Here is a 14,824-nt window from a genome sequence, read left to right on the forward strand (position 1 = left end):
GATCAACTGTATTGCCAAACATGCGCCAAACTAACTGACTATCATAAGAAAATAAGTATTGCTGAGGCCTCAGTCAATCTAATAATAACACTGATCTTCATACATGACTCAATCTCTGACCGAAGCACCAAACTCTTACGAAGGTTCGAAATAGATGAACACTTCAATCTAGCAGACCTAGCTCGCACAAGTTTCTCAACTTCTGAGAGTTGTCATTCGTATGGGGGCGACAGCTGATTAACGGAAAAACAGATTTTAAACTATTATAATCTTCATACAATCATTGTTCGCTGTGGTTGAATCTGGTCATTATTACGCATTGGTCAAAGACGAATCGGTCTGGTTTATGTTTGACGATAGTCGTGTCACTAAGTGTTCTGACGATGTCTTGAATTTATTGGAGCCTCTGGAGTCACCCTACATTTTGTTTTATGAAAGAGATGACATTGGCAGATGAAGATCTTCAGATGATGTGGTACTGCAGGTTTTTCCTGCAGCTGAAAAAGCAAATGCTCCACTGGATTCAATGAAGTCACCCCGGAGCGCCAATTAATTTTTGTTGTCGTTTCATAATTTTTTGATTTGTATCAATAAGTGAATAGTAACGTTTAGTAGTCGTAAAACATTTTGAAGATATTCCCGTGTATTAAATAATGCCATAACATCTGCACCAATGAATATCATGAGGTTCTGAGGTTTCAACATTCAGTGCGGAGATTATTATATTATAGAACTATAAGGTCTTCCAACAGGGACTTCTGAACTTTGACAATTGATAACGGCCATCTTGTTAAAGCTACATCTGTTAAATTAGTTCTCATGTTTTTAATTTGTTTTGCCAAATCACCATGGATGGATGCAGCATTTAACAACACGTGCAAATAATAACATTGTTTTATCAAAATGAGTGTTCTGTTTTGGCAACGTATCGCGCTGTTCGCCCATTTTACGGTCGCCATAATCGTCCTACTGAGAGGATTATTCGCAGTGCGGTAGATAAATTTGAGACCACTGGTTTAGTAAACGACCGACCAACACCCGTACGTCGACGAAACGCAATATCTGCCGGAAACATCGCCGCCCTCCGTTAGAGTGTGCAGGAGAATCCGAGGCAGTCGATTTTCCGTCGCTCACAAGAACTCGGCCTTTCCCAGAACACAACTTGGCAAATTTTGCATCGTTACTTGGGCCTACACCCATACAAAATTCAACTGACCAAGGAACTGAAGGTAAAAGACCATAGACAACGACGTGAGTTCACTGAATGGGCTCTGGAGCAGTTGTCAACTGACCCTAATTTTAATCGAAAATTAATCTTCAGCGATGAGGCCTAATTCTGATGAATGGGTATGTGAACAAACAAAATTGTCGAATTTGGAACGATTCCAATCCACATGAGATCCAATGCTTCCCGAAAAAGTCTCTGATTGGTTTGGATTTGGGGCTGGCGGTGTCATCGGTCCATATTTCGTTGGCCAGGCCATCACTGTCAACGGCGAGCACAATTTTCAAAAGTTTGGCAACAAATGGCAATAGGATTTCAAAGCACGAGCTAATTTTCCTTACTGCATTGGAGCTATTGATGGCAAGCACATAAGGATTATAAAACCTGAGTAATTTGGTTCATTGTACTACAATTATAAGAATAATTCCTCTATCGTTTTAATGGCTGTTGCTGATAGCCATTATAAATTTATATATAATGATGTTGGTGCACATGGGAAAGATGCAGACTCAACAATCATTGAGAGGTCTTCTTTTGGAAACGCTTCGGAATCTGGTTCGTTGCATATCCCACCGCCAGCAAAAATTAACGAAGATTCGAAGGTTGTTCCTTACGTTTTTGTTGCATACGAAGCTTTTGGAATATCCCTCAACATAATGCGTCCATTTTCAAGAAAGTGCCTCAACCACAGCCAGAAAATTTTTGATTAACGATTGTCCCATGCTAGACGATTTGTAGAATGTACCTTTGGAATACTCACAAATAAGTGGAGAATATCGCATAAAGCAATGAACGTGAGTGTAAATAACTGTATTGTTTTTGTTAAAGCAACTTGTGCATTGCATAACTTTGTTAGAAACAGAGACGGTTTGCAATTTGAGGATACACTGGAAATCGTTGGAGTACATGACACCGATAACAGTTGAGGACTTCTTGTTGCACCGAGAAAAAAAAAGCTTACAGTGGTAGACAAGATTTGACAGAATATTTTGTAAGTTCTGCTGGTTCAGTTCCCTGGCAAAATTCAAAAATATGAAAATTACATGAACAGTAAAGTATCCGGTAGGTATCAGGTAGGTAATGTAAAATACACATGTTAATACTTACAAAAGTTTAATTTCTTTTTCGCGTCGTATTCTTCGAAATCTAGATAAAATATCAGACAAATTTCCATCCACTGATTCTTTTTGATATTCCTATCTTTATAATCTTCGGACCATACATCCCAAATAGCCGTCCTAAATCTGATTTCCTCAATAAACTGCTGTGTTGACGTGTACCCCATCTGTACTCATTTTGAAAACTATTCAGTCGGAATTGGGGGAGAGCAACAGTTGGCGCCAACAAAAACGTTGAACGTCTGCATAATAACCTCCATCTGGGTACGTGTATTTAAAAATGTATAACCACAAAATGTGGTCGGACGTCTGCGGTTCAAATCTACGGCATGATTAGATGGACGACCGCATGTTTGCCACATCCGACCGCAAATTTCTTGACCGCAACTGCATAAAAGGAAGCATTTGCTCCTACATACATAATTTTGGAGCGTTTTTTGCCGTTGAACTGCAAGCCGCACAACTGCACGTGCAATATAAGAGGCCTAAGTCGATGGTTTATAATTCTTTTGGCCTGAATTGAATGATCTGGACACCAAAGGCATGTGGTTTCAACAGGACGGCGCTACAGCTCATGCCACATTGGATATTCTTCACGAGCGATTAGAGGGCATGGTCATCACGTCACACATCACATCACGTGGTGGTGATGTGAAATGGCCACTGAGATCGTGCGATTTGACCCCGTTAGACTTTTTCTTGTGGGTGTTATATTTGAATTTTATATTCCATACATAATGGCATCGATAGGTTTTTTAAACGAATAAAAAAAATATAGGAATCTCATTGCTTTTGTAACAGTCGTATATTGTTTTTTTCAATGATTTTATTAGATGAACATCTAAATGTTTTGTTAATCCTGTATCACATCGCGTCTTGCGTTCATAAGGTTTGTTTTTGAATATTTTACGTACAGTTGAGAAAGGAATTTCGGTCAAATCTGATGTTGCTTGTAATACCTAGTTATTTCCCTCGAAACCAAATCTGAGATGTAGATTCTTATATACATTGAAACATACTCTCTGTGTTTCAATATTCAAATGTATCCGAATCTTATTCTCTGGTATCTCTTTTTCGCATTGTTCACCATCGCTAGTGGAATCACTACACTGGAAAAAATCTGCGTTGTTATCACACTTGTTATTGCTATTAGTACCTACTTGTCCAAGGACGCCACCTTTTAAACAGATAACACACATTTCAAGTAATTATAACTGCACTAATATCGGATTTCAACACTCAAATCGCAATCAGTTCCTGAACTGAACACTACAGCGACTGTTATAACCATCCTCGCATTCTATTCGTCACCATAACATGACTTCAAATTTAATTTTATGACTCTTCAGCCAATCATAAAACTCGGTTAGTAAAAATTATCCAATACGAAACGCCAATTCTACGGTCCATGTGGACTATTTCGCAGCCGGTTCATTTTTATGTATTGGTTTTTTTGGCCTTTGAGAGTGCCTAACTTTAAGTATGTACAATATCGTTTACTTCGACTATACGCTTCAGCATAAATGTATGGTGTGGTCTTAATGATTCAAAAATCATTGGACCAGTTTTTTCAAGATGTTACTTCAACAGGTGAGCGTTATTTTGAGTTTCTTGAAACCATATTGGAATAGTTTTTTGATAATCTCAACTTAGCTAATATCCAAAGACTGTTTTTTCAGCAAGACGGTGCGCCACTATACAACCATATATTCTTAAAGCTTGCAACGAGTGGTTGAGTGAACCTTTACTACAAAAGTGTTTCTTTTGATATAGACGGCCACAGTCACTCCAATACCTGAGCCTGCAACCCGAATAGACATAATAAATTATAGGTGCATTTCTATTATGTGTGCACCATCTAAATTATTTGAACAGTTAATTCACGTTGAATTGTATCAGCATGTTGAGAAATATGTTATTCCCCAACAACATGGTTTTGTACCTGGCAAGCCTTTAGTCGATAATTTATTTCTTTTTACTAATCGTGCATATGGAATCGTGCATATGGCAAGTCACAATTGGATATAGTGTTCACAGACTTTCAAAAGGCATTTGATAAAGATCATGATGTTCTCCTCAATAAATTGAATAGTTTTGAGTTGGCGGATAGTTTTCTCGAAATGATAAAAAATTACTTAACAAATAGGTTTTTCATTGTTGAACACGATGGTGATTTTTCTAAAAGGCTTGGTGTCAACCCGGGATACCTCAGGGCCCCAATATTGGACCCCTCCTTTTCATTATGATTTGTCTTCGCTACTTCATTACTCAGATTGCGTGCTGTTTGCAGATAACTTGAAGATTCTCAAAGACATGAAAAATGTTAGAGTTTGCATCACAAAAAGATCTACATGATGTTCATAGGTCGAGCTGTGAAAATGTTATTTTCCAATATTAAAAAATGTACTATAATGATTATATTACGCATGAAAAACCATATTGAATTTGAATATATAATGAATGGAGAAACTCTTGAGAGCTGCCAAGAGGTCAAGGGTTTAGGTGTAACGTATAATAACGTTTGTCGTTTGCAATCAAGTGTCTTCACTATACACTGGTTAGACCTGAATTAGAATTTGCTTGAAAATTATGGTAAAGAGAAATTCGGACAATACTTCAGAAGGTTGGAAAATATAAAACAAATTTCTGAGATACATGTATTTATATCATAACAGAACAGATCATAATACAGCACGAACAACTAATTTAAGAAATCAATTTAAAATTTTATCTTTGGAAAATAGGCTTACCCTTTGCATGGTTTTTTTTCTCTACAAAATCATAAGCAATATATTAACTCTCCTGAACTGTTATCTTTAATCAAATTTAATGTACCTCTTCGTAGAACTCGAACACTATCTATGTTCCATACATCTCGCTTGGTAACAACTCGAAACATGGTCGACTTGCCAACACTTCAATGCAGTGATTGATTTGTATTGGACTTTTTCACAAAGTGAATTTAGAAGCTTTTCCTTGTATCATATTTGGATATGAGTGTACAATGCTTTTTGGTTTTCTGTTAGCTTCAAGTTAGATTTAATTTATCCATGTAATGAAACCGATTGGGTCTGTTTGGATATGAATAAATGAAAGAATACACGCATTTATAAATACTTCAAACGATAATATTTTTTCAATTCACCTTTTCAATGATCGTTTCATTGCTACTAGAGGACCAGTTCTTCGGCCTTTTCGTTTCCCGGAAATTACACCTATTGATTTATATTTCGGGGGATTTTATTTCTCCAGAATAAACAAATACCATACCGTTTTGAAGGCTACCAGAAAGGTTTTCAAGTGTGCCCAAAAATGTATTGAGCAAGTTGTGTGAATTTAATTTTATGAAATAATTCAAACAATGAATATTGCAACCGATATGTATTATTTTGTCTTAATTTCAAATTTCATTGCAAACTTGATGAAAAATGAAAAAGACACACAACTACGTTATTTTTGTTTTTGGGATAAAATTCATAATGACCTTCAAGACTTGGCAATTGATCACAGGGTGTCTCATTAAGAATTGAAATTTTTGAAATGCATCGGAAACGCAATGTTCAGTTGTTTTTGTGTTAGTACTACGTTGATTAGCGGAAAAACACTACTGGTTCTGTATTTTTTCCGAACCCGTATGTTCAATAGTGAAAAAGTTAGCAATAGTGCCGACTTTTTTTATCGCACTGTACATTGATTATGTTTTAGTTGTTTGGAAAGCCAAGAACCAAATAAAGGACCTAATTAAAGGCGCCTACTTAAAGGCGACAGAATGCTTTTCTCCGAGTTCAGATGTAGTCGACTTCATTCCACACAAAGTATTGAAAAATACATATACAGATTCAGCTGGTTTTACATTGAGAACCAGGTGAAATAACATTTCCCATACCAATAAAATGAAGTATAATAAATGGTTGTCTACAAATCCGTGAAGAGTATTGAGAATTGTTACTTGTATCTTTTCAGACAGGTACAACACACGCTGAGAGCCCAAGGAAAGAAATATAATGTATAAATGTGCGTGGGCAGTGAATTTGTGGGAGCAGCTTATATATTACGTCCATTACGATGATAAAAGGCCAACCCATTTCTCGAGAATTAACATATACGGCCTTTTAGATTTACTAAGCTCATTTGGTTGAATGCATCATAGATATAACTCAGGTCAGCAGTTACAAATGCTTGTAATTTATCATGAGCTATTATTATTATTCTTTTTTCATTTTTTTCCAACCTAAGTTCGCGCTGGTCAGGCCCTATCCCCCGAAGCTCTGATACATTCAGCATTATCAGCCAAGGGCCACTCCCCACACCGTGGGGTAAGTGATCATTGGGTCCCAGAATCATATGCCCTGCGCAAGCGCATTGAGCCAGGAATAACAGCCTTCTGCATTTGTCATGCTAAGATTTCTGCCTAAGTGGGGCTGAAACTTTTACGACAAATATCGTCTTGCTCTGGTGGTCGAGAAGGACTACACCAGGACTGAGGGTGGGGCACGAATATTTCTAATAAAGGCTAAGACTAAGGTGTTGAAGACACCATCCTGGCAGGCTATGATGAACCCATCAGTTTCCGACTTCAGCCCCCTCGACCTGAGGAAAGTGAAAGTCAGGCGCTTTGATAACCCAAGGTCTTAAATGTTGTTGAAGAAGACCCCATGCATTGGCTTATCCTTGTGTTGCCGCAGAATTGAGGTGATCTCTGCGGCTTTTATATGAGTCTTTTGCTGAACGGGATCCAACTTGGTGACAGAGTTGTGATCACCTCGTTTAATGACGAGAACTAAACCGAGTTCACCAGCTGCTCGGGTAGCTGCCCTAAAGAGAAATGCTCCAATTACTGCTCTTTCATGGTCGCGCCACACCACGTTCGCGCCAGACTGACGATACTCGTCTCGCCAGGAGCTGAAAACTCCACGACGAATATCGTTTTGCTCTGGTGGTCGAGAAGGATTACATCAGGCTTATTAGCTTGTATGAGCCTGAGGATGGGGAACGAATAGTTCCAGTAAATTCGACACTTCTCGTTCCCCACAACGGATTCAATATCCTCCGGAGTGTAGGGCAACAACGGTGTCTCGCCAATACCGTAAGAGTGCCGTAGATGGTAATATAGCACTCTTATGACCGCGTTGTGTCGATGGATGTAGACCGAGACCGCATATGCTGGACAAACTGATAGCAAGTGCATTGGGTATCGGGCGCCTCGCGGCAGGCCCTGCACCTTGTGTCAGGAACTTCTATACCCATCACGCGACTGGGGTAGGCTAAGGTGTTGAAGACACCATCCTGGCAAGCCATGATGAACCCATCAGTTTCCGACTTCAACCCATTCGACCTGAGGAAAGCGAAAGTCAGGCGCTTTGATGAGCCAAGGTCTCTAATGTTATTGAAGAAGACCCCATGCATTGGTTTATCCTTGTGTTTGAGGTGATCTCTGTCTGCGGCTTTTATATGAGATTTTTGCTGAACGGGTTCCAAATCGGTGACAGAGTTCAGTGTGACTGTTCATAAAAACATTATCTATATAATATAACATAACTACAGAATTTTTGAACTTAAATCCATGTATCGATGTTTTGATGCATCGAAAAATCGTAGAAATCGAATTATCTTCGACACTTATGAAAATTCTTCAAATTTTGTGTACAGAAAGTTTCACATTCTATAAGCATATGACTCAATAATATTAATTTGTCTTTTAACATCACCTGGGTTTGACCAGATACCGCTTTTATTTGAAAACAATGTGAACATTACTGCAGAAAAATTAAAAACGAAGATAAGAAAAAACTATAAAATTATGATAACTTACTTGTTCCCGTATACCAAGGAATCATTCCATCCCAAGCTGCGCACAGTGAAAAATAACAACTGGTCACAACACAAAAATACCACAGATTTTCAACTTTCATTTTCTCTATAACTTTGCATTCTCTCAGTTGTCTTATTTTATTCAACTAACTGAAAACGATGGGATAAAAAAGTTGGGACCAACGACTACGCATTTCTCGGCACGACGAAGTTAAAGCGGCTCTTCAGACGGGCCTCGAACAAATAACGAAAATTGAGAAGACGCGAGATTATTTATTCAAGTTTATAGACATGAAGATCCACTTCGTTAAAGCAGCCAAAGCGTTTTATCATTTTGTAGACAGATAATGCAGTTGGGCCTAATTTTTCTTGAGACAAACGTTAAAAATCTTTGAACATTTGCTAATAGGTGTTTGAAACTTCACACAAAAAATTTCACAAGGCGCAACAAAGGGGAACAAACTATTTTATGTTGATCATCAATTATGTTAACATCAATTTCGTTATTGATTGTCACGAATATTTTTGAGAAATTTGGGGCATAAATGTTGAATACTTATTTCAAAAAAGGTTTTTTTGGGTAACATGAATAAATTATTTCAGAAAGACAACTGTTTTCTTGCCAACGTTTCAAATTTCATTAAATTTTTCTTCGAGGCTCTGTAACAATGGATTTTATAAACCATACCTGCCATAAACTTTATAACTGTTGTCGTTTTAATTTTGTGAGAAGTGATGAAATTAAATGACTCACCGAAAAAGAGTTTTTACATGTTAAAATTATAACTTGATATAATAATCATTAGACTTGTTAGATATATCCCCGAAATCAGTATACGTGATTAGCAATTTTTCTACTTTTTTTATATTGCTACTCGAAAATATCCTGAATTGAGTTGGGTAACAGGATCATTTTTTTCTTTAAAAAGAATTTATTTTTTGGTGATGTTTCGAATTTAATTAAATTCTTCTTCAGTGGGAAAGCAGAGATCTAGCAAATAAATTTTCACTTTATGTTTGGTTTAGGTAATATATTATGAAGTTTGACGTTCAGAAAAGTTTTGAAAGACTTGGTCAAGCGCAAACGTGATAACTTAATCAAGTTGGCGATTCTAGCTGAGTAAGTTTGGGGATCTGCCTTCGTGATAAAATTGTTGTCATAGAACCCCCAAAATGCAAATGCACGGTAGGTTCATTATTCTTTGAGCACTAAAGTCTGGCCGGCACTTTCCACAGTACTTTTCATCTCCATTGACTGGGAACCTTTTTTATTTTTTGTAAGTAGTGGCTGTACCAGATGAATTCCACATAATATAACTTCGTAACTGACAAGTGAAAGGAAAAATCAGAAGTAAACTGATTTCAGATTGGAAAAGCCAGTAAAATTTCTCAGTTGACGAATGAGAAAGATTACACCGAACACCTTCATTGAGGAGATCAGAGTAAATTACACCAACCTCCACTATTGAGGAGTTCAGAGTTATTCCAGGTCAGTTTATCGTCAATAGTGTAACAGTGTAACAGGTACCTGTTTGCTTGTGTTTGTGTTGGTTTTTAACAAACACAGATGTGTGTGCTAGAACTGTGTATCCTCAGTTAGTCCTGTTACGGGAAAATATTTCCTTCTCTATATTAAAAATGTTACAGACCGGATTGGAACAATTTTAGAGAAACACGACGTGAAACCAATATTCAGGCCAACGAAAACTATCAGAGAAAGTCTAAGGTCAGCTAAGAATCCCAGAGAGCCTTTAGCAACACCCAGGATATACCGGATTCCTTGTAGCTGCGGGTCAGTCTACATTGGAGTCAGGAAAAGAAGTAAAGGTACCCGTCTCTCTGAACACAAGAGACATTGTCGCTTCGAACAAACCGAAAGAGGGGTTATTAAGACTCTAGTAGAGGGGGCAAGACGTATCTGTAAACTAGAAGAGCTACATGAGGAGATGTGTCATCTGAAGAATGCGTTTCTGGGTAACGGATTTAACGAAGCCGAAATCAACTGAGCCTCACTACCCATACAGAAACTCTGCACTGCATACGCGACGAACCGAACTGGAAGGATCCTCGAAAAACATGGGGTTAAGGCCATTTTCAAGCCCGTGAGAACGATAGACAATAGTCTTAGGTCAGCAAAAGATCCGGGATCCCTTAAGTACCCCAGGAGTATACTGAAAACCGTGTAGTTGTGGTTCGTTGTACGTCGGAACCACGAAAAGCTTCAACACGCTCTCTCACAGGGCAGCCATGACGTTGCCTTCGAGCGCACGCAAGTTGTTGATGAAACTAGAGGATACTATGCGACTATCCGATACTATTCAGGGAGGCCATAGAAATGCATACACATAAGAATAATTTCAACCGTAAGGAAGAGAGCTTGAACATCAATAAGACATGGATACCGGTCCTATAACAGAAATATTCGCCCAATAATTGAAAAAGGGTCGAACCAATCAACTACAAGAGCACAAGGCCGTCCAATACTGAGTCCCATCATAAGTACAAACACATCACCTTTGATAATGTATGCTGCAGTAGCAGACGAAGCGTAAGGTATAAAATCCTGCAGACCATGGCTAATAAACCCGGAAATATCGGACAATTTGTTAGGTATCGACCGTAAAAGCGTACACACCACAAACAATAGTCCCAGTATAGTTCCTTGTGGGAATATTAAGAGCAGATAGTTGTTGGTTCACAGATGGATCAAAAGCACCTTCCGGTTCTGGTGCAGGTGTTTTCAGTCGCAGACCCAGGACAGAGTTATCTACCTGCCTAGGAACTTATGCGACTGTATTTCAAGCGGAAATTTACGCTATTGAATTGTGTGCGGAGAGATTGGATAAATCCAACCTCACTCACAAGTCAATAAAAATATTCTCGGACAGTCAAGCGGCGTTGGAAGCTCATGGCTCCACCGAGCAACGTCTAAATTGGTAGCAAACTGCCAAAAAAGACTCTCCTCGATAGGAAGACTAAACAAATTGTCTCTGGTCTGGATTCCTGGCCATACTGGCCTGGAAGGCAATGAAGCTGCTGACTCTCTTGCAAAGGAGGGTGCTGCAAGCGGCATCATTGGACCAGAACCTGTCATTGGCATCGCTGGGGCTTTGCCAAACAAACACTTAACACCTGGATGGCAAGAAGAGTTATGGACTTCTGGCAGTATCTTCCAGGATTGGCTCACTCCAAGGCATTTATTCACCCTTCGAAGCTTGATTCCAAACAGTTGTTGGACTACAGTAGGGATGAACTACGATGTCTAACAGGCCTTCTTACAGGTCACTGTCATTTGAATCATCACATGCAGAGACTGGGACTGTCGGAAGACAGTGTGTGTCTGGAAAATGATGAAACTGCAGAGCATATACTTTGTGCCTGCCCCGCTGGGGACCGAATCAGGTTCTTTGAGTTCGGCAGATCCGTACTCTCACCACCTGACCTGAAATACCACTCACCATACAAACTAATCGGCTTCGTTAAGAAGCTGGGTTGATTTGGCCGAGTGTGAATAGATGTGAGCCACAATAAACCCTTATGGGTTGCGGTGGAGGGTCGAATAGACCCACTCATTTTAGACCTACCTACCTACCTACCCTGTGGGGCACAACGCTCAATAGGTAAGGAGCGCGATTTATAATCATAGAATACAATTTGTGACACCCAAAATTCCACTATATCCCATGTATCACAATAATAAATCACTCACGTTTGCACTCATGCGAGTTTTGAGCTGTGGCCCTGCCCCAGGGAGCATCGTTGTAGAAGGGCAAACATTCGTTGCAGTCCGGACCTGCGGTGTTGTGTTCGCACTTGCAAACCCTCCTCTTTGACCCATCCACCCCCGTGGAGGCGATACACTCGGAAGCGTGCCCGTTACACTTGCATCTTGCACCTACGGCAATGTCGGCGATGGCGTAGAAGTAAGATTTGAGTACTTGATCGTCGCCAAAGACTTCATCCCCGAAGGTGTTGAGTCGATCGAGAGTGACCATGATTTCGGTGGCGGTAACCCATTCCTGGAAATCAAATCGAAAATTCAGTAGAATATGGACACTAAAAACAAGAATGGGGAGGTGGGAGATTGTTGATACAATACGATTAATAATGCCTTATCGGTATACATGCATAAGTCTAATGTATGGTCAACCATGAGAATCTCAGATATTTGATATCTATTTCAATATTTTCATGTACAGTGTGACTAGTATTATATGGAAACTATTATTATTAATGGTATTAAATATTGCTGGAGTTTTTCTCCCAACACCAAACCGTTATTTTGACACCTCGACACGTGTTTCGATCACCAAGTGATCATCTTCAAGAGGAGGACCAAACTAATCATACTTGCAAAGCTATCCTAATTTATACACCATACAGCTCACCATACTATGTATGGTATACCATACATAGATACATGTATCTACCTGTTCAAGGTGTGTCTTGAGTGTCTTAAATTAATTTCACATATTGCCTTATCTACTAGTCTTAAAGTCAGTTGGCTATTCTTGAAGACAGGCAGTAAACAAATCTAAAGAAATGAACTTTGAATGTTCAAGCCAGTCTCGGATATACCTACACAGTAGGTTTAATGGACTGATGCCTATCAGAAAACAACTACTCCACTGGCTGATACCACGACAGGCGTCAGTGAAGGAATCTTCATAGAAAATTTCCTGCATATGCATTTTCATTTAAGGAATATCATTGAATTTAAGTCGATGATGATCACTATCTTGCACTGACGAGCGGCTAAGGAGCCCGAAACCGGTCTGCAAGTGTGCCCGTTCCAAAATTGAAGGTCAACTTTTTCAGTTGTATTGCCAATTGCATATGCAGGAAATTTTCTGTGAAGATCCAACGCCGTTCGTGGTATTAGCCAGTGGAGTAGTTGTTTTCTGATAGGCGTCAGTCCATTCAACCTATTGAGTAGGTATATCCGAGACTGACTTGAACAAGCTATATAAAATTAATTTCACAGTATTGTAATATCTACTTGTCTTAAATTAATTTTACAATGTGTCCTTATATAATAATCAGGTAAATCTAATGAATAAAATATAATTTTAAAAGCTATATAGTATACTATTAGGTATTAGTCCACTATCGTTATTCATAATATTCTTATGTTTACTTATTTCTACACTCTCATAGGCATCTAGATGCCTGTTGTTGTTAACTTGTCTAACTAATCTTAATGAACTGAAGTCTATGGAATGGTTTTGTTGCAAAATATGATAGGCGACTGCTGATTTTTCAGGTCTTCCATATTTTGAGTATGCTAAGTGTTCCTCATTATTTATTTTGATAGATCTTTTCGTCTATCCATAATATTTTGCATCTCAGTCCTTACATTCAATTTCGTAAATTCCAGACTTTTCCGAATTCTCGACTTTGCCTTTTGGACTTCCCAAAAGGCTCTGTAGTGTATGTTTTAAAAACCTCCTTCATGCCTAGTTCCTTGAAAATCTTTCCAAAGTTCTTCGTGTATTGGTGGTACGGAACTGAGATATATTTATGTTGGTTTTTTTCCTTTCCAAAAGTCGAGATTTCGTTCATTTTTAACCTAAACTTATTCTTTATTATGTCATCTACAATACCCCTCGAGAAACCGTTAGTGGCTTAATGGCGTTATCCAAAACTTGACTTTGGCATCAATTTTTGCTTTAATTAAGATAAAAAATGACCAATAAAATAGAAGTTACGTGATTAGCTTATCTGTCAATCGTGGACTCTCTGTGGAATCGACAGATAACTCAACATTTTCTATCGTAGTAACTAGTATGCCTTTTTTTCATCAATTTTAAAAGCTAAGAGGCCTTTAATGCAAGCTGGCCGACAACTTTTTATTTCTAAATTTTGCCGTACCTTTCAGACAGTATGGACTTGAATCAATAAATTCTAAAAATTCTAAATAATAAATCTTTCTATTTTTTCAAGTAATTTCTTCGCCACAAAAAACAATTTCTTCTCTTTCTATAAGAACACTTTCCCTATCTCTTTTCATAAATTTAATGTTCATTTGCTTTAATGTATGCAAGATTTGCAGATGCAGATTTCTCCACATCAAAATTTGGATTTAAAGCAATTCTGAAAAAGCTGTAGGCTTCGTGCCGATCGCACAAAGGCCGGTCTTTTTGAAATCTGATCATTTGATATACCTACTTATACTCTTTCTCATTATATGGCTCCATAACTGAATTTCAATCTCAGTTAAAATGCTTTTCACTTATTATTCTCTTCTCAATAGATTGACAAAAAGTCTTTAATTTGCTTTCGTTTTCTTAACTTCATCTTACTCTACGAGGATGGTAACAAGGTGTAAAATCTTATAAAAAAATGGTAAATTTTATAAAATAAAATAAAATAGAACAAAGGAAATGCCTCTAATTTGACCATGCTATTTACTAATAATTCAACCTGTTAAACAACTGCAAACGCACCAACTCAGTACAAATTACTTTCAGTTTTACTTTAGGGAGAGTGGTGTATAACTTTAAATTTACGCCCTTTTTTGAAATTGTAACATGAACTAGCTAAACAACCCGCACTAGGAACCCATCAATTTATAACCTCTTCGCAAAGAGGAAGTGAACTCAGACAAAATATGTGAACTCTCTCTCAATATCAAGTGGTTAGTAGAAAAACAAACACTCACATAACGCCT

General features: G+C 38.2%; 2 protein-coding genes across 2 annotated transcripts in view; one reads left to right on the forward strand and one right to left on the reverse strand.

Moving 5' to 3' along the window:
• LOC111507753 (laminin subunit gamma-1) overlaps positions 1-14,824 on the reverse strand; it is an 80,846-nt gene that overhangs the window by 17,749 nt on the left and 48,273 nt on the right. Inside the window, exon 5 of the mRNA XM_074182626.1 lies at positions 11,864-12,173. Coding sequence (XP_074038727.1) covers positions 11,864-12,173 — 310 coding nt within the window. The remainder of the gene's footprint in view (positions 1-11,863; positions 12,174-14,824) is intronic.
• LOC111511358 (dynein light chain Tctex-type) overlaps positions 1-14,824 on the forward strand; it is a 47,838-nt gene that overhangs the window by 15,564 nt on the left and 17,450 nt on the right. The window lies entirely within an intron of this gene.

This window comes from Leptinotarsa decemlineata, unplaced genomic scaffold, assembly GCF_025532065.1.
Source record: "Leptinotarsa decemlineata unplaced genomic scaffold, Ldec_3_MD MMD2_tig00026328_RagTag_RagTag, whole genome shotgun sequence".
NCBI lineage: Eukaryota > Metazoa > Arthropoda > Insecta > Coleoptera > Chrysomelidae > Leptinotarsa > Leptinotarsa decemlineata.